At 47.8% G+C, this 21,584-nt stretch overlaps 1 protein-coding gene across 4 annotated transcripts in view; it reads left to right on the plus strand.

Moving 5' to 3' along the window:
- MEP1B (meprin A subunit beta) overlaps window positions 1–20,457 on the plus strand; it is a 465,679-nt gene extending 445,222 nt beyond the window's left edge. For all 4 annotated transcript variants that reach the window (XM_069620973.1, XM_069620975.1, XM_069620974.1 and 1 more), the window contains exons 14-15: window positions 24–228; window positions 20,206–20,457. In XM_069620973.1, the coding sequence (XP_069477074.1) occupies window positions 24–228; window positions 20,206–20,220 (220 nt within the window). In that variant the 3' untranslated portion in view covers window positions 20,221–20,457. The remainder of the gene's footprint in view (window positions 1–23; window positions 229–20,205) is intronic.
- The last annotated feature ends 1,127 nt before the right edge of the window (window positions 20,458–21,584 follow it).

Below are 21,584 nucleotides of genomic sequence, written 5' to 3' on the forward strand. Positions count from 1 at the left end.
AGTTAAAAGTTATGTTCTTGCAGGTGCAAAGTGGGAACAGACTGGTGGTATGCTGGCGAAAGGTGTGAGAAGAAAGGCTCCTCCAATGATACTGTGGTGATAGCTGTTTCCTCCACGGTTGCAGTGTTCGCTGTAATGTTAATCATCACACTTGTGAGTGTCTACTGCCTGAAGAAAAAATACAAAAAGAAGTTGATGGAAAACAATCAAGGTCTTTCACTGCAAAATGTAAGTATGACATTTGAAATGTCAGCACAATGTGGTTTTTCTCAGAATTACCATTCTCCTTTTTTTGTTTTGGAACATATTTCTTGTTGCAAAAATAATGGTACAAAGAGGAGCGAGAAGGGAAAGGTTATTGAGAAGCAAAATATCTGGTTAGCTTGGCAAATGGTCATGCTTTTAGCATAGTTTGCCTGGATCACAGATAGTTATTTATTTAGTTCTGCCGCTCACCATGCTTTCTTCTGCCTCAGCACAGGCATGAGTAAACAAAATGAAACTGCAGAGCGCTATAAATTATTGAATCTGGTTCTTTTCCCTCACCCTTCATCCTTGTCCCTCTTCGACATCCCAGTCCCTCACCCGCTTTTTCCCTGATCTTAGTCTCTCTTACTCTTCCTCATCTTAGTCCCTCTTACTAGTCCCTCCTCCTTGTCCAAGTAACTCTTCTTCACCCTATTCACTCTTCCTTGTTCTAATCTCTCATCTTCATTGTCTTAGACCCTCTACCCTTACCTAGTCTGTTTTCCAAATTCTAGTCCTTGCTCCTTATCTTCATCCTTGGGGCTCATCACAAGTTGGGCGGAGCGCAAAAATGCAGCAGTAATGCTATTACCACTGCATTACCGCTCGGCTCAACTATGAGTTGGGTGGAACGTTGGGGATTCACCTCTAGCTCTGAGCTGGGGGTAAATCTGCTGACTTTCTGCCTATTTTCGTTCTATTAGTGCTGCAGTAATTGCCCAAAAAAGAATATAAATGAATATAAATGGGGACTCACTGCTGTACCACAACGGGATCTGGCGCCAATAGCGCCAGACAGAGTTGCAGTAACGCTATTTGTATTGGATGGTATCCTGGCAGATTTACAGAGGATACTGCCCACTCGTGATGAGGCCCTTAGTCCCTTTTCCGTATCCTAAAACATCTTCTTCTACTTTCTTCCAGTCTATCAATCATTACCTTGTCCATTTTTAACATCCTATTGATAGTCCCTCTTCCTCATCGAAGTCCCACTTTCTAGTCCCTCGTCTCCCCATTCTAGTTCCTCTGTCACCTCGACTCTCTTCCTTCTCCTTTTTCCCGTTATTCCTTGTCCCTCTTCCCCTTTCTTGTTCATGTTGCCGATCCTCATCCTAATTCCTCTCTCGCTTGTCCCTCATTCCAGTCCCTTTTTTTCTTCCTTACCCTAGTACTTCTGTACCTCCCTCTTCATCATCCTTCTCCTCCCTAGCATTTCCTCTTAATAGTCCCTTTTCCTCATACTAGTCTCCCTTCCTCAACCCTCTTCCTCATTGCTATGCCTTGTGCTAGACCTTTTTGCTCCTCATAGTCTCTCTTCCTTGTTACTCTTCCCTATACTAGTCCTTCTTCTCTCTTTCTCATTCTGGTCACTCCTCATAGGCCTTCCTCTTCATCATCCAGGTTCCTTGTCCTCGAGCCTCCTCCTCATCTTATTCCCTCTTCCTCCTCTTAGTCTCACTCCATAGTCCCTCTTCCTTGTCCTAGTCTCTCTTACATACCAGTTGTTTGTTGTAGAACTACCACCTCATCCTAGTCCCTCTTTGTCTTCCTCTTCCAAGTCCCTTTTTTGTCCATTTCCTTGTGAAGCATATTACTCACACATGCACACCATACATCCTCACTATCCTGCTTATTCTATCTCCTTTCCAGCTTCTTTATCCTATTCCTTCACCCTAGTCCCTTTTCCTCATCCCTCTTTCTCCTCCTTATCCTAGAACCTCTGCCACATTTTAGTCACTCTTTATTTTCCTCATCCATTTCTTGTCCCACTTCTTAGTCCATCTTATTTGTCTCTTTCATGCGCTTGTCATGCTCAATCTTCTTGTTCCTCTTGCCCTTTCTTACCCTAGTCCCTCTTCTTAGTCCTAGTCACTCTTTCTCTCCCACATTCCTCTTTTTCTACCTCATCTGAGTCTCTTTCTCTTACTTGCCCCCATCATAATCACTCATCATCCTAGTTCCTTGCTCTTCCGCTCCCTGGTCCCATTTCATAATCCTAGTTCCTCTTCTTCACCCATTACTCTCCCTCATCCCTTTCTCTTCCTTATCTCTTTCTCGTACTTAACCCTCTCTTTCATCATTGCCCTTCTTCCCTGTTTTAGTTCCTCTTTGTCGTCTCTTCCTTGTGCTAGTCCCTTTTCCTCATCCTAACAGTTCTTTCATGTCACTTTTCCTTGTCCCTCTTCCCAGTCATCTTAACCAAATCCTTCTTCCTTGTCGTCCTCCTATATAGTCACTTTTGCTCAACTCAATCGTTCGTACTCTTCCTAGACCATGATCCAAGTGCCTCTTTCTCATCCCTCTTTCTCTGCCTCATCCCTCTTCCCTGTCCCTCTCTCTCTCTCTTCCACACTTTAGTTCATCTTTCTTGTCCTTCTCATCCTAGTCCCTCTTTCTCTTCTGCATTCTAGTCATCCAATCTCTTCCTCATTGCTCTTGCTCTTCCTGATTGTAATTCCACTTTCTTTCACATCCTCCTGTTCTCTTCCTTAGCCCATCTTTCTATTCCTCATCCTTCTGTCTTGCCTTAGTTCTTCTTTCTCATCCTACTATTTCTTCCTTGTCACTCTTCGTTGTCCGACTCTATCATCCCTCTTTCTCATCCTAATTCCTCCTCGTAATTCTTGTACCTCTTTCTCTTCCTCATCCAAGTGCCACTTTCTTCCTCGTGCCTCTTTTTATTAGTCTCTCTTCCTCTTACTTGTCCTCATCCCTCTTCTGTTCCTCAACCTAGTCCCTCCTTAACATCATCATAGTATCCCTAACCTCCTCGTTCTTGTCCCTTTTAATCAATACTCTTCCTTATAGTGTTTTGTTCTCTTTCCCATGCTTATTCCTGTTTCTATCCTTCTGTCTCTTACCCCTCCCAGTTAGTTACCCTTCCTTATCCTAGCCCCTCTTCCTCATCCCATTTTATTCCTCATTCCTCTTTCTCATCCTAGCCCTCTTCCATTTCCACACTTTCTGCAGTTAGGCTTGCTTCCTCATCCTAATTCCTCTGCTTTGTCCCTCTTCCTCATTCTTCTCCTAGTCCCCCGTCTAAATGACCGTTTTTCATCATAAAACCTCCTGCTCATCCTAGTAAATCGTATTCCTCCTCAACAAGTCCATCTTGCTCATCCAAGTCTCTTCCTATTCCTTCTCCTAGTTCCTCCGCTACCCCCTTTTCCATTTTTCTTTTATTTATCCCTCTTTTTCTTCTACTTCCTAGTCCCTCTTCCTGGTCTACCTCATCCTTTCTTGTGCAAGTTCCTCTTCCTCATCCTAGTCCCTCTTTCTTCTTTATTTTAGCCCCCCTTCTATGTCCTCTTCCTCATCCTAGTGCATCTTTCTCATTTCCCTTGCTCTTCTTTGTCATAGTCCATCTGTCTAACCACTGTATTCCCAGTCCTTCTTTCGCTTCATTGACCCTCTTTCGTCCTCATCCTAGTCTCTTTATCTTCCTTGTCCTAATACATCTTCTTCAGACCTTTTTCTTGTACTATCCATCACCCCTCTCCCTCAACCTAATCCCTCCTCTTCATTCTAGTACACAGTTCTATTCCTTGTCTAAGTCCCCCTCTTTCCTTTGTCCGTCTTCTTCATCCTTCTTCTCCCCTCTCCTTGGTACCTGATTCCCATCCTCATTGCTCTCCTTTTTCATAGTCCCATGTCCTCATTGGTCTCCCTCATCATAGTCCCCCTTCCTCATTCTAGTCCTTCTTTCGCTTCCTCATCCCTCACTCTCTTCCTCATTCCTCTTTCCCTTCCTTTATATTTGTTCATAAAAGTCCCTATTCCTACTCACTCATCCTAATCCCTTCTCAGTCTTCTCTCATCTTAATCCCTGCCCATTTCCCTGTTTTAGTCCCTTTTAGGAATCCCCTCTGCAGATTCCCAAATCCTAGTCCCTCTTCCTCATTTTAGTCCTTCTTCCCCAGGCCTCTTCCCTCGTTCTATTGCCCCATCCTAGTCACTTGTCTTCCTTCTAGTTTCTTTCCTAATCACTCCTCATCCCTTTTCTCTGTTTTGTCCTAGTCCCTCTTCATAACATTCTTCTCTTTCCCTCAGTCTAGTTCTACCACATCTCCCTCTTTCTCAATGTAGGTCATCTTACTTATTCCTCTAACTCTTCCTTGTCCTAGTCCTCTTTTTCATGCTCAACCCTCTTTAAGCTTCCCAGTCTTTCTCTTCCTTGTCCTAGTCCCTCTTTCTCATCTATCCCTAGTCCTTCTCCCATGTCACCCTTCTTTGTTCAAATCAATAATCTCTCTTCCTCATCCTAATCCCTCCTCCTCCAAGTCCCTCTCTCTTCCCCGTCCCTCATTCCTCTTCTTCCTAATCTCACCTCCCCTTACTTGTCCTCATGCCCCTTTTTCCTTGTCCTTCTTCCTCCTAGTCCCTGCTCCTCTCCCCAACCCACTTATTTCATCCTAGTCCCTTGTTTTATAGTCCCTCCTCATCTTCTTTGTCCTTCTTCACAGTACCCCATCCTACCCTCTCATCCGCACTGCAAGTCTGATTTATAATCCCTCCTCACCCTAGTCCCTCTCTCTTCCTTGTCAAAATCCTGCTCGCTCTTCCTCATCTCTCATCCGAGTCCCTCCATCTTCCTTGTTCTTCCTGCTGCATTGTCCTAGCCGCCTTTCCTCATCCTCTCTCCTCTTCCACTTCCTAGTTCCCCTTCATCCTTCTCCCACAATCCCTCTGCCCTGTCACAGTTCCTCTTTCATTTCCTCCTCCCATTCCCTAGTAATCCTCATCCCTCTACCTCTGTGTCTCTCATCCCTCTTCCAAAACTATCATCCATGGCGTAGTCTCTTTTTCTCTTCCTCTCCTGGCATCCTAGTCTCTTGTCATACTCCCAGTATCCTCCCTATCCTTAGTCAGTCTCTCAGTCAATCACAGTCTCTCTCGTTCCCTCTCTGTATCACTATCTATAATTTCCTCTTTTCCAACACCATGTGGCTATCTTTGTCTCTCCCTTGGCATCTCCCTTTCCAACCCTTGCAGTCCATCATGTGGTGCCAGTAAGGGTGGAAACGGCACAAGAGAAATCAAAGTAAGAATGAAAGCCTGCATGTAAGAGGGCTGGATACTGAAAGCGGAAAATGTGATGTAATCTATAAGAATATAGTGTTTTAAAGCTGAAACAACCAACATGCACATGGACCCTGCTTGTGGTATTTTTACAAGTTGCAAATGGGGCCTCACTTGGTTGGAAGGTTGAAGGTAGCCTTGGAACTTAAGCTCTGTGGTTAAGCACAAAACTTGCAAGCAAGCACAAAGCAGTTGCTTCAGTGGTTCCAGAGTTAAACAGTAAGGTATGAAAATTTTCACAAATATTTATTGGCCAGAAAAGGGCATATGGGTTTCATTCTATCAGATATGTCTTACATCAGTCATAACTAGCATCTTTACATGAATGCTGATGCACTCTTTGCATGGGCATGGCCTGTAAACTGGTGCTAAATATGATACAGCCCAATATTCTCATCTTCTTGCAAGCAATAGTTATCAAGCAGTACATGCCTTCCTACACATGGGGCCTCATTACACGGTATGCGGTAAGGGATTACCGGCACCGGTGCCGGTAATCCCTTACTGCCCTACTACGAGGTCCCTTAGCGGGTCCCTTCCCTAACGCCTGGTTTTACCAGGCGTTAGGGAAGGGACCCGTTGAGGGACTTCAGAGCTAATAACGGGCCCGCTAATAGCGGGCCCGTTATTAGCTCCATCCCCATTGAGCCCTATGGGGGCTCAAATGGGAATGGGGAATGGTTCCTGGAATGGGGACTTACCGGGTCCTCCAAGGTCGGAATGACCCGGTAAGTCCCTTTCCTGGGAACACGGACCCGGAATGCGGTAAGGGGGTAGCCATGGCGCTAATAGCGCCATGGCTACCGCCTACCGCGTAATGAGGCCCATGGCCTTGTCTGTATTTTATTTCAGAGCGGTGTGGACCTCCTTTATAGCCTTGTAGAAAACAAATTGTTACTGGTTACGCTGCTCTGTTGAACATTGTATACACCCCTGGGTAATTGGGGCTCGAAGGCGTGTTTGCACTTTATTGATAATGCCATGCCAGATCATACAGACATTGAAAATCATTCTATGAGACTCCTTAGCAGGCCCTCTAGGATCCCAGCTTCGTGCCTCAGCCACCAATGTAAAATGTTAGAAGTATTTAATTAGCTAGCAGAGGCTAACCTCTCACGTAATAACAGTTGCATGATCATTAGCCTTTCAGCTTGCATGCTCTTTAAGCTGCTCATTCCTTTGAATAGAGATTCTAAATCTCAGATTATTGTGAATAAATATTTGGCAAAATCATATCAAACCTATTGAGTATGTGATTTTTCATACCTTGGATATACATTTACTACTAACTTAAAGAAGCCACATAGAGGTGGACAAAGGTGTGCAGCCCGCACCGCTGGCTTCACAGCCATGGTCTTTGAATGATAGTCCTTTACAGTGCTATTTCACGGAGGCCCTTTTTCAGCAGGTTTGCACCCTAAATGCTAAGAATCGATCAAAAAGAAAAAGAAAAAAATCTAACCACTAAAGGTAGTGCACACTCACCTCAAACTCTAACATATTGGTATGGGTACCATTAGGGCTGCATATAGTTGGAGACAATTAGCCAACAAAAAAAATTGCAAAGTGAATTGCTCTGAAGCGGATAGGGGCAAGGGACAAGATGTTCCATGTCATTAAACTTACCATGGATGCCATTTTGACTCCAGTACTGAGAAGTTATACCCGGGAGACAGACTGTAGGTGTGGCACACCCTGGGACAAAAATGAGTGGAAGCTTGCTGGCAGATGCTAGTGTCGATAATTCACCAATATCCTGGACTTGCATGTAGTCCTGGGAGTGGGACCTAAAAATACAGCAATATCCTCCGTATGTAACTTCCTAATACTTAGGGTTGTAGGTGATAAAAGAAAAAAGAAATAGAACTTACTAATAGTTAGTGAGCATGAATGCGCATCGTATTGGGAGGTGTCAGACTTGGGGAGGTTGTCCCATAACTGAGCGGCGTGTGTGAACCGCTTCTGGATTCCTAGGTGGCAAAATGTAATAAAGAAAGAAAAAGGGGGGGGCTGAAGTGGGGGGGACCGGTCAGTCCATCTCACTTGCTGAAGGAATATTAGTGTTATCGATATTTAATAATGACGAAGAGGCAGCAGTAGAAGAGGGCTGAGCTTCCTTAATGTTATTTAGTGAGTTATCTGCATGCGGAAGTCATGTTGACACAAGTTGGGAGACCAGTTGGTCGCAAGTGCCGAGACGGGTAGAATGAATCTGCTTGGTACCGCGTTAAGCTATAGAGAGGCGCGGGAGTTGCTGTGGCGGTCTGTTGTACACGTCCTCGATTACTTGGCAACGGAAACGTGGGTGTGAGTGTAGCATGAATGTGGCTCAGTGAGCCAATGGCAATCAGAGGCTATGATGAGCAGGAATGTACGCCCTGGCTTGTGAAGAGAGACACCGCCCAGTATTGACAGAACGGATGGCGTGCATGCCCTCGTGAGCAATCTTGTCCTTCTCCATGTCCTAGCAACTGTATCCAATATATATGTGAGCCGGGTTCAGACTCATATTGTATCTCAATGTATAGTACATCGTCACTTGTATGGTGGCCGGGATATTAATGTAGATGTAACGTGGGTGTGGCTATGATGTGGGTGTGATTCTGTGGGCCAATACCAGACAATTGTGCTGAACCAGGCAGAAGCAAGTGTCCCTATGGGCGGGGAGAAATCAAAATTAATTGTTTGATTATTATATTCCATAGTAAATTGGAAATCATCACTCTGTGTATTGAGCCAGATGAGGAAAGCCTTAAGATCATCTTCACTTCCTTCCTAGATGCAGATGATATCATCTATATAGCGTCGCCAACATTTAACATTAGACTGCCATGGGTTCTGGATGCAGAAAACAAAGTTTTTCTCAAATGCTGCCATGTAAAGAATGGCCATCCTGGGCGCAAAGGCTGCCCCCATTGCTGTACCCTTTTTCTGAAGGTAGAATTGGTTGTAGAACAAAAAGACAATTTTACATTAAGCTAATGTCATGAGTTTGATTATAAAAGCTGGGGAGACGCAGGATTGAAATTGAAGATTTGTCGCTGTCAGATGGTCATAGATACAGTCAATAGCTTCTGGTTGAAGAATACTAGTGTAAAGGCATCTGTTAGTCTTTACTGGTAGCAACCAGCAACCACTGCCCACCTACAAACTTGCTAAATTTTCAAGATTGCTATTAACAGCTGCTCGTTGTGAACAGTAATGTGCTTATACATACATTCATATCTTACATATTGCGTGTTCTATCGTGATCGATATAAATAAATATTTTTTCCCATAAATACATTTCAACACCAGTTCAAGCTATTGCATATTAAGTAAGAACCTGTAAGTTTACCATAGGTAAACAAACTCCAAACATCACACCAAAGGCACTACAGCCGTGGAAAGCTTTGAGGACTTGACGATGCCCAGCCATCACGCAAGTGGGCTGTGTTTAGGGGAGCTGGGGAAGCTGGTTAGCGGTTCCTTGGTCAGTTGGCATGAAATTATGACTTGCACTTTTTTTTATTTCATCTTACCTTTGTAGGTTGTGGTAGGTCATCCCATACATGTCAAGTCAACGCCATGTTGAATCTGTGCTTGTTTATTGCCAGGCCTCTGTGTTCTATTTTGTGAAGGGCAAGAATCACTTCCTGCAAGTTGCTAGGCCAGCAACCCATCACTTCACATATCTTTCATACTAACGAGGAGAAACTTTTCCTTCTTTATAAGTAACCATAAAACTAGATGTACAATGCAGTTGCCATGTGGCAATAGCAGTATGTGACCACTCGTAGGATATAGTGTGGCTCGATGGGCTAGATTTCGTAAACTCGTATGTCTTGAAAGCATCCAAAGAGCCTTGTTACAGACAGGGGATGTACAGGAAGCCTGCTCATGGAGGAAACGGTGCTGACATTATAATACATGGCCCTTTGAATGTATACAATCGTAATGCTAACCAGGGAGGAGGGAGCAAGGTAGCAATGCTCGTTTAGACACATAGTGGAAGAGCTCTTTTTCCCTCCGATCCATTCACACTGGCTGGGAGGCTTACTTGGCAGATACTAGAGCTGCAAGATCATTCAGCACAACTGATTCCAGGACACCAGCAATAACTGTACAGCTGCCACAAGTCCCTTGAGCATGGGGGAACTGTGGCAAATCTCGCCAAGGAAGATGGTTTAGGGGTACAACCTCTAGAAGTAGCTGCAAGACATTACACAACTTCCTCAGGTCGGGTGCAAGGTGCACCCAAGTTCTGCAAACATTGGAAACACCTATCCCTAACCTAATGCATCAATCTGTAGAAAAAAAACGAATTCTGTAAAGTGCCATAGGGCTGGACTCCCTTTACAGATAGTCCCAGGATGTGATTCCGGAGAGGGAAAAGTACCCACAACATAACTGTTTCCCCACACATAACCCTGTCCTCCCCCTCTGCTACCACTTCTCTATCCTAATCTTCCTATCCTTTCCTGAAAGTATTTTGTAACTTTTATGCAACTCCCACCTTTTCAAACGTTGAACTACGTAAAATGCTCTCATATCCTGTAGGAAGGGCCAATGCTAAACAAAAAGTCATATAAAATAAAATAATAAAGGTCATCAGTTCGAATACAGTGGCTCTGCAAACACTGTAGCGCTTGGTGTGTCGTCTCACGCCTCACCGAAGAAAGCTCAATGGTGTAGAAAGAAAGACAACCTATTTGGGCATAAGGTCAATGCAGATGGTCTGAACCCTCAAAAGAAGAAAGAAGCTCTTCAAAAATGAAAGGACCCTCACTAATCTGAAAGGGTTCAGAAGTCAGCCAGGCATGAAACATTACAGCAAGAAGCTCATTGAAAACTATGTTGAGATTACACAACCCATCCATCAATAAAGTGGCTGTGATGAACTTTAACACATACCTTTGACAATAATGAAAGCAGTTTCCTGCAAGCTACCAGAATATTTCTCGGCGCTGCGGTATAGGAGCGCTTATGTCACTGGATCAGAATGTATTAGAATCAGACCTGGACCTTGAAGGCGATAGTCCTCTGCAGTCATTCTGAAGCCAAGCCTGTTCAAACTGTCTCTTGAGTATCCTTACTCTGTGCAAAGAAGCTGCAAACCACAGAGGATAGTAATGTGAACGTGTCAACATTATATTTCTTTCAATGGAGCTAAAGTATCAGAACCTGACTGAGTCCAGACGAGGAGGCAGAATGCAAAACTTAAGAATTTACGGTGGGAGCAGCAAATGGGGTTCTGGGGAGGGCAGTAGCCAGACTGTGAGTAGAAACCATTTGCAGTGCCTACACTGGGCCTCGGAGAGGAGGGCAGAGAAAAGACAACTGTAGAGGAAATAAGAAGAAACTAATGAGAGTTAAGAGAGGCCAGAGGCCATTGAGATGGTGGAGGAGGCAAAGGGGCAATACGACATGTTCCAGGTTTTCCCCGGGGTAAGAGATCACATGGACAGCTGTAGAAGGCCAAAGTCGGCATCAAGGGACTTGACATGCGATAGCTCAAGGTGGCCAAACCGTAGGTTCAAATAATGTATGATTATATTTTTTCTAGAAGAAAGATCAGTAATACAGGAGGACCCGCCTCGCCCGCTCAAAATAGGTCTCTGCGCTGCAATGCTGGCAGACAGTAAGAATAGCTGAGCATGAAGGGAAAAGGATGAAAGCAGTTAGCAAGAACTTTGCAGAGAGTTCTGGTAACATCCTGTCAGGAGCTTAAGCTGAGATCCCTATAGAGGAGTGCCCCGCTGATTCCAGTACAGGACACCCAGTCAGTGTGGAGGAAATCACAAATTTAGGAGATTGCCTGAGTGAGGGGACAGTCAGCTGCTGCCATAATGATGGCAGAGTGTCGAGTCATAACGTCCCACATACAGAAGCCATTCGTATGCTGGGCCTGCTAACTAAACACGTTGCTTTAGAGAGGAGACACGTGGATCTCTGATGTTTTGGCTACAGTCTCATCTTGTGGTCAAGGAAAGATTGTATCCACATTTTCGAAACATCATAACCTGCAAAACGTCGGGTTCATTTAATTGAACGTCAGCCTGAATCCGTAAATATGCTTATGTGTGTTGTGGCGTCCTGGTGACGTCAGTTCACCGGGGAGCCCACACCGACAACATCTCCGTCTCTGTGTCTCATTACCACAGGGGGTGGGGGGCTCACGGAGGCGGCCCATCGGAGACCGCCAACAGTGGCGACGAGACCGGGATCGCTTCCTGGGACACGCGGGGGAGTTCCGCCGCAGCGCAGATGATCGTGTGTGAGCGCGCGACGAACTCCGACCGCAGAGAAGGAAGCGACGCACGCGGCCGGCGGCCATTTTGATGAACAGGCCTCGGAGACTCACGGCTTCATAACGAAGCGTCGGTGAGCCATCCGGGCTTAATTTTTGGAAACTTCAGCGGCGGATGGTCGCTGAACACAGCACATGTCAATTTCATGAGGAAATTTTGACAATTTTCACCATTATTGTCGAGCAGAGGCAGGGAGACTCCATGGGGAGCCTGCTGTTGCACTAGGAGTCTGTCTCTTCCTCTACTCAATTTTTGGACACATCATTGTCTGCATGCTGGCTGGAGTGACACCTTCACGAAGATCACGGCTGGTGGTGAGTTGCGGCCCCTTTCTTGCCAATCTTGTGGGGTGCCTGTGCGCTTTCCACCATGAACCAGGATGCTGCTGCTGCTGCTGCTCCTGCTGTTGTGGGTCCAGTACCGCCTGTGCTTCCACCTGCCCCTCCGCCGAAACCACCGGGGTCCCTACAGCCAATGCCTGAGTTTGATATCTCGGGTGCTCCATCGGGCCTGGGACAGAGGTGGAAGATGTGGATGGATAGGCTGGAGATGTATTTCAGGGCCACAATGGAAACAACGGACGACGGCAAGCTGGCCACCCTCCTGTACTCTGCTGGTCCGGCGGTGCATGAGGTATTTATGTCCCTGCAGCCGGTGGACGGATCGTTTGCTGCGGCAAAGGAGGCACTCCATAATCATTTTCTGCCAATGGCCAATGTGGACTATGAACGTTTTCTTATGGGAACGGCTCGCCAAAAAGATGATGAGACTCTGGATGTATTCTTTGGGCGGCTGCGGCGTCTGGCAGCACCGTGTGCCTGGAATGACCCCGAGGTCATGATTAGGAACCAACTCATTCAGGGGTGCAGCTCTGGGAAACTGAGACGCCAGATCCTGCGAGAGCCGGGCATCACCCTCCCTCGCATCCTAGAACTGGGGAGATGCCACGAGGTCTCTGAACTGCGTGCAACCAGGATGGAAGCGGGTATTCGCCCAGCCAAGGTGGAAGAGATCTGTGCGGTCGGAAGAGGCCGCGGGTTAAGGCGCCCTATGAACAATCAGAGCCAGCGCGCGCAGGGGTCGAATGTCTTCTGCCCGAAGTGTGGCTATGATCTCCCGCACCCCGCGGAGTGCCCGGCAACGGGAGTCAAGTGTGGCAGATGCGGAGGCCCTGACCATTTCGCCAGAATGTGTAAGTCTGCCGCCCCCAAAATTGTGCCGAGGGGACCAGTTCGAGCCGGCTTCTTCAGGCCCCAGAGGGCCTCCAACGTTGCCCAGGTGGACCAAGGTGACGAAGGAGCCCCTCAGGAGGAGGAGGAGGAGGACGAGGATGAGGAGAACGTGTTTTTCGTGTCCAGTGTGAGCGTGCTCAAGTCCCGCTCCAAAAGACAACCCAGGTGTAACGTGCTGGTTAATGGAGACTCTGTGCCGATGCTAGTGGACACTGGCGCATCTGTAAATGTAATGGCCCGCCAGCATTACAAGACCATGCTGGCCCCGCCTGCGCTGGCTGCGCCGAGGGCACACATATTCACCTTTGGCGGGGACCGGCCTTTGCCTCTAGACGGTGTATTCGTGGCCGGTGTGCAGTATGGGGACTCACACATACGGGCTCGATTCTACGTTACACCGGTGAGCGACAACACCCTGCTCTGCTGTGCCGCGGCGGAGGCACTGGGCATTGTCACGTTCGCATACGCAGTATACTTAGAGGACATCCAGGTCCTCCTGGCCAAACATGGATCCCTGTTTGAGGGCATTGGACAGCTGGTGGGTGAGCCGGTCCGGCTCCATATCGATGAATCCATACAACCAGTGGCGCTGAAGCACCGACGGGTCCCTTTCCATCTCAGGGATCTGGTGGATCGTGAACTTGACAACCTCGTGGGGTTGGACATAATCGAAAAGGTTGAAGGACCCACCCCCTGGGTGTCCCCCATTGTCATCGCCCGCAAGCCCAAGCAACCCGATGCTGTGAGAATTTGTGTGGACATGCGGCTGCCTAATAAGGCCATAAAGAGGGAGCGACACCTCACCCCCACCATCGATGACATTATTGCGGAGCTGCAGGGTGCAAGGTTTTTCTCTAAGCTCGACCTGAGATCGGGCTATCATCAGGTGGTCTTGCACCCCGAGTCCAGGTACATTACTAACTTTACCACACATCGGGGTCTCTATCGATATAAAAGACTAAGCTTTGGGGTGTCCTCGGCAGCGGAGGTCTTTCAAAACATAATAAGAGGTGCACTGGCGGATCTGGAGGGCGTCCTTAATATCAGCGACGATATCCTAGTGTACGCCAAATCGGAAACGGAGCATCTGTCACGCCTGTCCAAGACTTTTGAACGGCTACGTCTGCTGGGCCTCACTTTACACAAGGACAAATGCGAATTTCTGAAGACGGAGATCGAATTCTTTGGGTTCGTATTCAAGGCGGATGGGGTGTCACCAGATCCCCGCAAAGTGAGAGACATCAAGGAGGCGCGCCCGCCCGAAAATGTCGCGGAGGTGAGGAGTTTTCTGGGGATGGTCACTTACTGCGACCGTTTCATCAGAAATCTCGCATCCCGCTCTGAGCCCCTGAGGTCGCTCACCAAGAAGGGCACCACCTGGCAGTGGGGCCCTCTGGAACAGGCGGCATCTGACGATATTCGAGGGGCGTTAGCGGCGCATGACACCATGGCATTCTTTGACCCGAGCCTGCAGACGGAGATCGTGGTGGACGCCAGCCCATATGGGCTAGGGGCAGTGCTCACGCAAGTGGGAAAAGACCAGGAGGTCCGGCCAATAGCATACGCCAGCAAGGCCCTGTCTGACACTGAGCAACGTTACTCTCAAATCGAGAGGGAGGCCCTGGCGGTGCTGTGGGGCTGTCGGCACTTCCGCCTCTACATTCTGGGGCGTCCTGTGACCGTGGTCACTGACCACAAGCCGCTGTTGCCGATCATGGCGGGCTCGTCATCTCACCCGCCAGTGAGGATTGAGCGTTGGATGCTCGCCCTGCTGGAGTATGGGGTGTCATTGACCTATCGTCCCGGTGCCAACAATGCGGCGGACTACCTATCTCGACACCCCAGGAACGACTCGCAGGTGTCGGCGTCGGCGGAGGAAGCCGACGAACACGTCTGCCTGGTCATAGAGACTGCGACACCCAACTCCATGCAGGTGGAGGAACTTGAGGCGGCTTCGAAAGGCGACGAGTGTTTCTCCATCCTGAAGGAGGCCATGCAGAAGGGTGCCTGGAAGACAGTGCTGGAGGCGGTGGAGCGAAGAACATGTGAGGCCAGGGTCACTCTCGAGCAGTTGTGGAGAGTGAGAGAGGAACTAACGTTCTCCGAGTCGGGGCTACTGCTAAGAGGGGAAAGGATCGTAGTGCCCCAGGCCAAAGTGGCAAAGGTCATCGCGCTGGCGCACCAAGGTCATCAAGGGGCCCCCAAAACCAAAGCTCGCCTCCGTCAGAAGGTGTGGTTTCCTGAGTTGGAGCGGAAGGTGGAGGCGTTCGTGGCCTCTTGTGTGTGGTGTCAGGCGGCGGCCCCGGCCCAGAAGGAACCGTCCATTGAAGAAATGCCCCGCGGGACTCGACCATGGGAAGTGGTGCACGCCGACTCTGGGTCCACATCCTGAGGCACGCATTTTCTAGTGGTGGTAGACGAGTGGTCGAGGTACCCGGAAGTTGAGTTTATAGACTCAGTGGCATTTGAGAACGTGGTGGTGGCGCTAGAGAAGATCTTTGCCACTCATGGCCTCCCCTCGGTGCTGTGCTCGGACAACGGAGCCCCATTCCAGGGGGAGAGTTTCGCAGAGCTCATGAAAGAGTATGGAATTCAACACCGGCGGGTCACCCCACTGTGGCCCCGCGCCAATGGGGAGGCAGAGCGAATGATGCGCACCCTCAACAAGGTGTTCCGCATTGCCCATGGAAGAGGGGAGTGTTTGCAGAGGGCTCTGTACGTATTCCTACGAGGGTACCGCACCACCCCTCATTCGTCTACGGGGGTGGCTCTGGCAGAAGCACTATTCCAGCGGTGCCCGAGAGATGTCATACTGGAGGTGGGGGACAGAGACCCCGCCGTCATCGACAATGAGCAGGTGGAAGAGGACAGACAGGTCAGGACACAGATGGAGAACATCCGGAGGGGGCTCAGACCCCCACACATCGCGCTGGGGGATGAGGTGCTGGTAAGAAATTGTCACCCTCATGGAAAACTGTCTCTCACGTATGAACCCGCCCCCCTGGACGTGGTGGCCATCAAAGGGTCAATGGTGACTGCATCGGATGGAACTTCATCGGTAACCAGGAATGCGTCGTTCTTCAGGAAGATTGGTGACCCCAGAGTGGACAACCCGGACAACCGAGAAAGTGAAGGCGCTCTGGATGAAGGTGGGGGAGAACGCGCCGTAGTGGAATCACCGGCTCGAGGCGGACCCAGTCCAGGAACACCAGCCAGGGACGGTGGCAGGAGGTACCCCCTGAGATCAGGGCGTGGGAAACCTGCCCGTCTCAGTGACTATGTTACAGACTGAGCTGGGAGGCTGACCGGGGACTAATGGTCAGGCCATGACAGGTACACACGGGGGATCCGGGGTGGCTGTCAATAAATGGGGGTTTTTGTTGAAACTTATAGAGTGATATGTGTCATAGATGTGTGCTAGTTAAGTACTCCTATTTCCAATTTGTTGTTATGGAAAAGGAGGAGTGTGGCGTTGCCCCTTTAAGGGTACGCACGCGACGGAGTGACGTCAACTCCGTCGCGTGCCAGTTTAAATAAACGGGGCGGCTCCTGGTGACGTCAGTTCACCGGGGAGCCCACACCGACAACATCTCCGTCTCTGTGTCTCATTACCACAGGGGGTGGGGGGCTCACGGAGGCGGCCCATCGGAGACCGCCAACATGTGTGACGGTCCCCTTGCCACCCTTCTGCTCCCCAACCGTTTCCAGAAAGCTAACCCTAGAGTAATCGATCACAATGTGTTCTTTCAAAGTAGGCCTCGTGCTCCCACGGCATAATGCGAACCCATTGCAGCTCTGAGTGGCGTGCCAAACAATGGCCGGTGGAGATGACGCATCACGAGGGCGAGGCAGCATTAACGGACACGGGGGCGTCTGCTGCTTCCCGCGACGTGCAAGCAGCAATGGAACCCTACGACAGTGGCGCCCGCGCCATTATGGGCGTGTCCTGGCAGAGGTCGTCGAGTGTTCAATATATGACCACACGCACCGAGCATGAAAGGGGACAATCTATATATAAACAGTGTCTTAAATATAATATTAATTGGGAGTTCCAATATAGTGAAATATCAGATTTAAAAAGGCGAATGTAAAGAAACGAATGCAGCTTCCAATCCGTGTAAAATAGCACAGAGAGTTAAAGCACATGTTGCATTGACTCTTCTACACTGCAGGTCCTGGAGAAATATCTCAAGGGGCTAATGTGTCAGAAACGCAGATCAGTGCACTGCACCGCTCCTTCCCCCAAAACGCCACAAGGACCGCGGTTTCAAGCGCACAACTCCACCCCCTTGCCCAACACCCCAAAACATATGCTCTGAAATGTGTTGCTCAAAAAATAAAAATATTTACGACATATGTTCTTAGGCAGAAAGGAGACATGTCTATTCAGGAGGCTTGGAACCAGACTGGCTTTGACCGGAGGAACAACCCCTCTACATCAGGCATGAAGGCGTTGGTGAGCCTAGGGCAGTGGTATTCAAAAATATTTCTGCTGGGCCCCCTGGATATCATTTCTGCTTATATATTATATTAAAATCAGACAATGTACCCCCTTTGGGAAGAGCCTCAAGCCCCCCCTTGACACCAGACCACTGGGCTAGGGGGTGCAGAGTCTAGAGTTAGAATCTCCCAAAGCACAGCCACTCAGTTGGAGCAGAGAGGCCAATGGAATAAAGTTGCAATCAGAGACCCAGCGATAACCCTCTGTGGGCAGGCTTAGACTGGCCATTGGGCAATAGGCCCATGGCCGAACTAAAAACGCAAAATGTTGGCGTGGGCCTTTTTTCTGGCCAATCTGGACTATTTTGATGAGTTACTTCACTATACATTGTAGTTTTGCCCAGTGTTGCTGAATAAATATTCTTTAAAATGCACAATTTGCATCACATTTGATAACAAAAATCCCCATTGAGTACTATTAAAACAGTGTCACAAAAGGAATGAACTGCCATTTGCAATTGTGGGCCACTTTTTCATTGGTGCCTGATCACTGTTACGCCCCAGTCCGACCCTGTCTGCGGGAACCAGATAACCACTGCAGTGGTCATCAGGATTACACTGCTGCCACCTTGCAGGGGCAAGCTCCAGCTGGAGACATCAGACACCCGCCCCTTCCCATGATGATTGGAAGGTGCTGGGAAGGCAGAGTAGGGTTTGAAGGCCCAGTGGACACCGCTGGAGCCAGCCAGCTGCAGCGTGAAAAGAAAAGAGCCATCAGTGCAGCAGCGCAGAACCCAGGATAGGATTTTTTTCTGGATTCAAAATGGCTCCTTTTATTAGCTATGGGCCGACAGACCAAAGGCCAGAAGGAACCATTCGCCTGGAAGACCAATACAAAGACACAGCAGTACAGGCCAAATTACAAAGAGAGAACGGGAAAGGGACTCGGGCATGTGAAAGAGCGGCAGAGGCACAGGTGAGGGTAGATGTGGGAGGAGGAGAGGCAGCAGTGTTTGGAAAGGAGAGAGCCAGGCCCCTAATGTGGAGGGGAGAAAACTGCACTGCAGCTACAGGAGCCGGTGCCTTCCAGCAAAGCCAAAGAGCGGGTTAAGGTCCAGAAGGTGGCAACTGTGGTGGGCACTGGAGTCCCTAGGGCAACAGGCCATCAATTGTGGAGAAACCCAGGGAGCTCAGGAACGTCACGGATACTGTGACCTGTAGCAAAGAAGCAGATGCTCGCTATATCTCAGAGATTGTGTGTAGTTAGAGATCCTGAGCCTGGGCGGCACCAGCCCTGGGCGAGGGATGGCTTAAGCCCTTTTGAGGCAAAATCCATCCCTCTTTTTGTGATGCCAAGCCCCGAAAGGCTGCGACAGGGAAGAGCGTGTCAAATTTCTCACCTGGTGAGCGGGGTATTTACTTAACATTTAAATAATCATTAACACGAGGGCAGCAGCAGAGGTACAGTGGCAGAGGACAAATCCCTGCCCAGAAAATATCACTAGACCCCCTGAAATTAAGTGAAAGACTTGACTGTGCTGATCGGCTTGTAGATGGCCAATGCGTCCAATGAGTAGCATCTTTGTGAAACGAAATAGCCTGTGAATTGGGTTGAAGGATGCATCTCGCGGGCCAATGGAAGGTGCAATGGTTATTTAGCCTCCATGGCTCAGGAAGGGGGGGTTCGATAATGCAGTCCGTTTGATCGTTGCACTCGCCAACAGCTTTCAAAACGGTCATCCAGCCCTCCCAAAATTTTGAGGCTGGTTCTGCCCCTGATTCTGATGGAGGAGACCCTTGTCATTGTTTGTCCCATCCGGCCACTGTTCGTTTAATTAAAACCCATGAAGAGTTTGCTTGCAGTTTAGCTTAACCCCTAATCCTGATAGCAATGCATTCCCTCAAAATCCTTTGTTTGAGAAACAAAAGAAGAAAAATACACTTTTGAGTCACTGGTTCATGTCCATCAACCCGACACTTCATCTCCCCCCCCCCCCTCCAGATGAAGGACAAGTACGAGGGTTTCTTATTTCTGGAGACATGTTTAGTAATATAATTAGATGGCCGCCCACCGGATTGTTCGTCCTCACATTTTGAGGGATGTCTTAGACAGACTTAATGGATCAATCATCTCGTTCTTTTATCCAGATACCCATGAAACCGAGTCCTCGATTCACGCAGCAGCAAGCGACGCATTCTTACGTGTGAAAGCTGCAATCTCAGATTTGTATCCCGAAGAGTCCAAACAACTCTTCATTCCTCTTATGTTAATAAATTAAAATGAAATTAGATAATAACATCAATTATTGCAGCATTCAGAAGTGGGAGGGTTCATGGCATGGAGACTGATACAAAAACCTTAGGAAGCATGATTAGACATCACAAACACTTTTGGAAAAAATAACATTGACTAATAACAGTGCTTGGTGTATTTTATTTGATCCTGTAGTGCCCTCTTGAGAATTAATATTAGTTATTTTTTATCTCATAGAAGTTAGCTGAGAAAGTTCACTCAAACCATAGCTTTTTCCACGAAATTGGCTTTTAATCCTCTTTATCTGCCCTGCACCAAAACAGCGAAAATAAAGACAAAACTCTCATGGTGTAGATCACAACTCAAAAGGAAATACTGGAGAGGGGGGGTTCTCATCTGAACTCCCAACGCCCTTACCCCCACCCCCTGCCAGTGGATAAGACAAAAGTGGACAAGTACTTATGTGATAGTTTCTTGGGGGTTTCAAATCAGATCATCGCATGCATGAGGCAATGAATACATAATACAACCGACAACTACATATATATTAAAGAAACATTGTTGGTAATTTTATGGAAAATGAATGCTGTTTCTATCTAAATGCAAATGTACCCAAACTTTCTTCTGCCTATTGCATCAACACTGTTTTTTTTTCTTTTTACAGAAAATATCCTATTGAACGGCCTGCAAGAAAATAATGGTCTTCCATCCAAGAGGCGCAGAATTGGGGCTGGTTTGGCCCAAACTCTTCTGCTTGTAACTGTAAGGGGGCCGCCTCGTGAATTAAAGTCATGCCATGTACTTACAGATCATTATCTTTCAACGGACATCAGAGTTTTGAGATTTCAATAAACAGTTATAATCTGAAATATTTCCTGTCAAAATCGTTCTAAAAATAAAGGTTGCACAAATTTAAGGAATGCACGCAGTCCTTTAAAAAAGAGAAAATGTGCAGTGCATGATTATATGTGTATGCTGACATTGCTTTGCATTAATGGTACATGTAAAATTCATGGTGGCACGGGTATGCCCAGCCGTGGGTCCCAAGCCTGCTGGGCCTAGAGACTCAAACTACTCCTCACTGATGACACCCAATGAGGCCGAAACCTGTCTACGGATGCTTGTGGTCTCGTGCAGAAGGGATGTGACCTCGCAGTTTGGGCTGGACAGCCCCTTTGGGTGTGGGACCAAGCCTGATTTGCATATGGTCTTTCCCCTTTCTGTAATAGCTTGGCAGGTGAAGAACAATTGTCTGGACGGTTGTCCAAGCAATTGTCAGAGGTTTAAGATCAGTGGTCAAAGTGGGCGGTAGCGGTGCTCCTCTACATTTTTCTGTTAGGCTTTACTGTTCCTATACTTTTACTTTAAAAATAAACTGTTCCGGAATTGTTTCATTTTAAAATAAAAGTGCAGGAAGAAGTAGAAACTTGCACTTTCATTGCACTGCACTGAACGTTGCCTTAAACGGCAGGCACATGTGTTGTTGGTTTGTAATGTGTGTGGGAGGGCTGGGAAATGGGGTTTGTAAGGAGGGGGGGCAGGCCAGTATAGAACAAGTTCCACTACTTATTTTCGTACACTATAACCACTGTTTAAAATGACTTCTAAACCTTCCAGCGATCACCTCGTTGTTTTGGCATAGATATAGAATAGAGGTAAGGATTTACCATAAGGATGCACATATCTGAACATAAATTGAGATTAGAAGAGGGACATATTTTTCATGTGTAGTTGCCATGAATGAGCCAAGAAACATCTGATATTCTGGTTTGCAATATCATAATGGTCACTATGATCATATATGAAGAAACACTGTAGCAAGTTAAACCAGGAGTGTGTTTTATTCACTATTTTTATTGTATTTTCCAAAAATCTAAATCATCGCATCTACAACCGTCACCTCTCATTACATGTCTTCTTGGTCTTTTGGAAGGGAAACAATCACCAAAACAAAGCATACCATAGCATACCCTAATATTGACGCCTCTTCTCGTACCCCTCTCGGTCACATGTCTTTGCTTATGACTCTATTAAACCCTGCCC

Source organism: Ambystoma mexicanum, chromosome 5q (genome assembly GCF_040938575.1).
Source record: "Ambystoma mexicanum isolate Mex_15411 chromosome 5q, UKY_AmexF1_1, whole genome shotgun sequence".
Lineage (NCBI taxonomy): Eukaryota > Metazoa > Chordata > Amphibia > Caudata > Ambystomatidae > Ambystoma > Ambystoma mexicanum.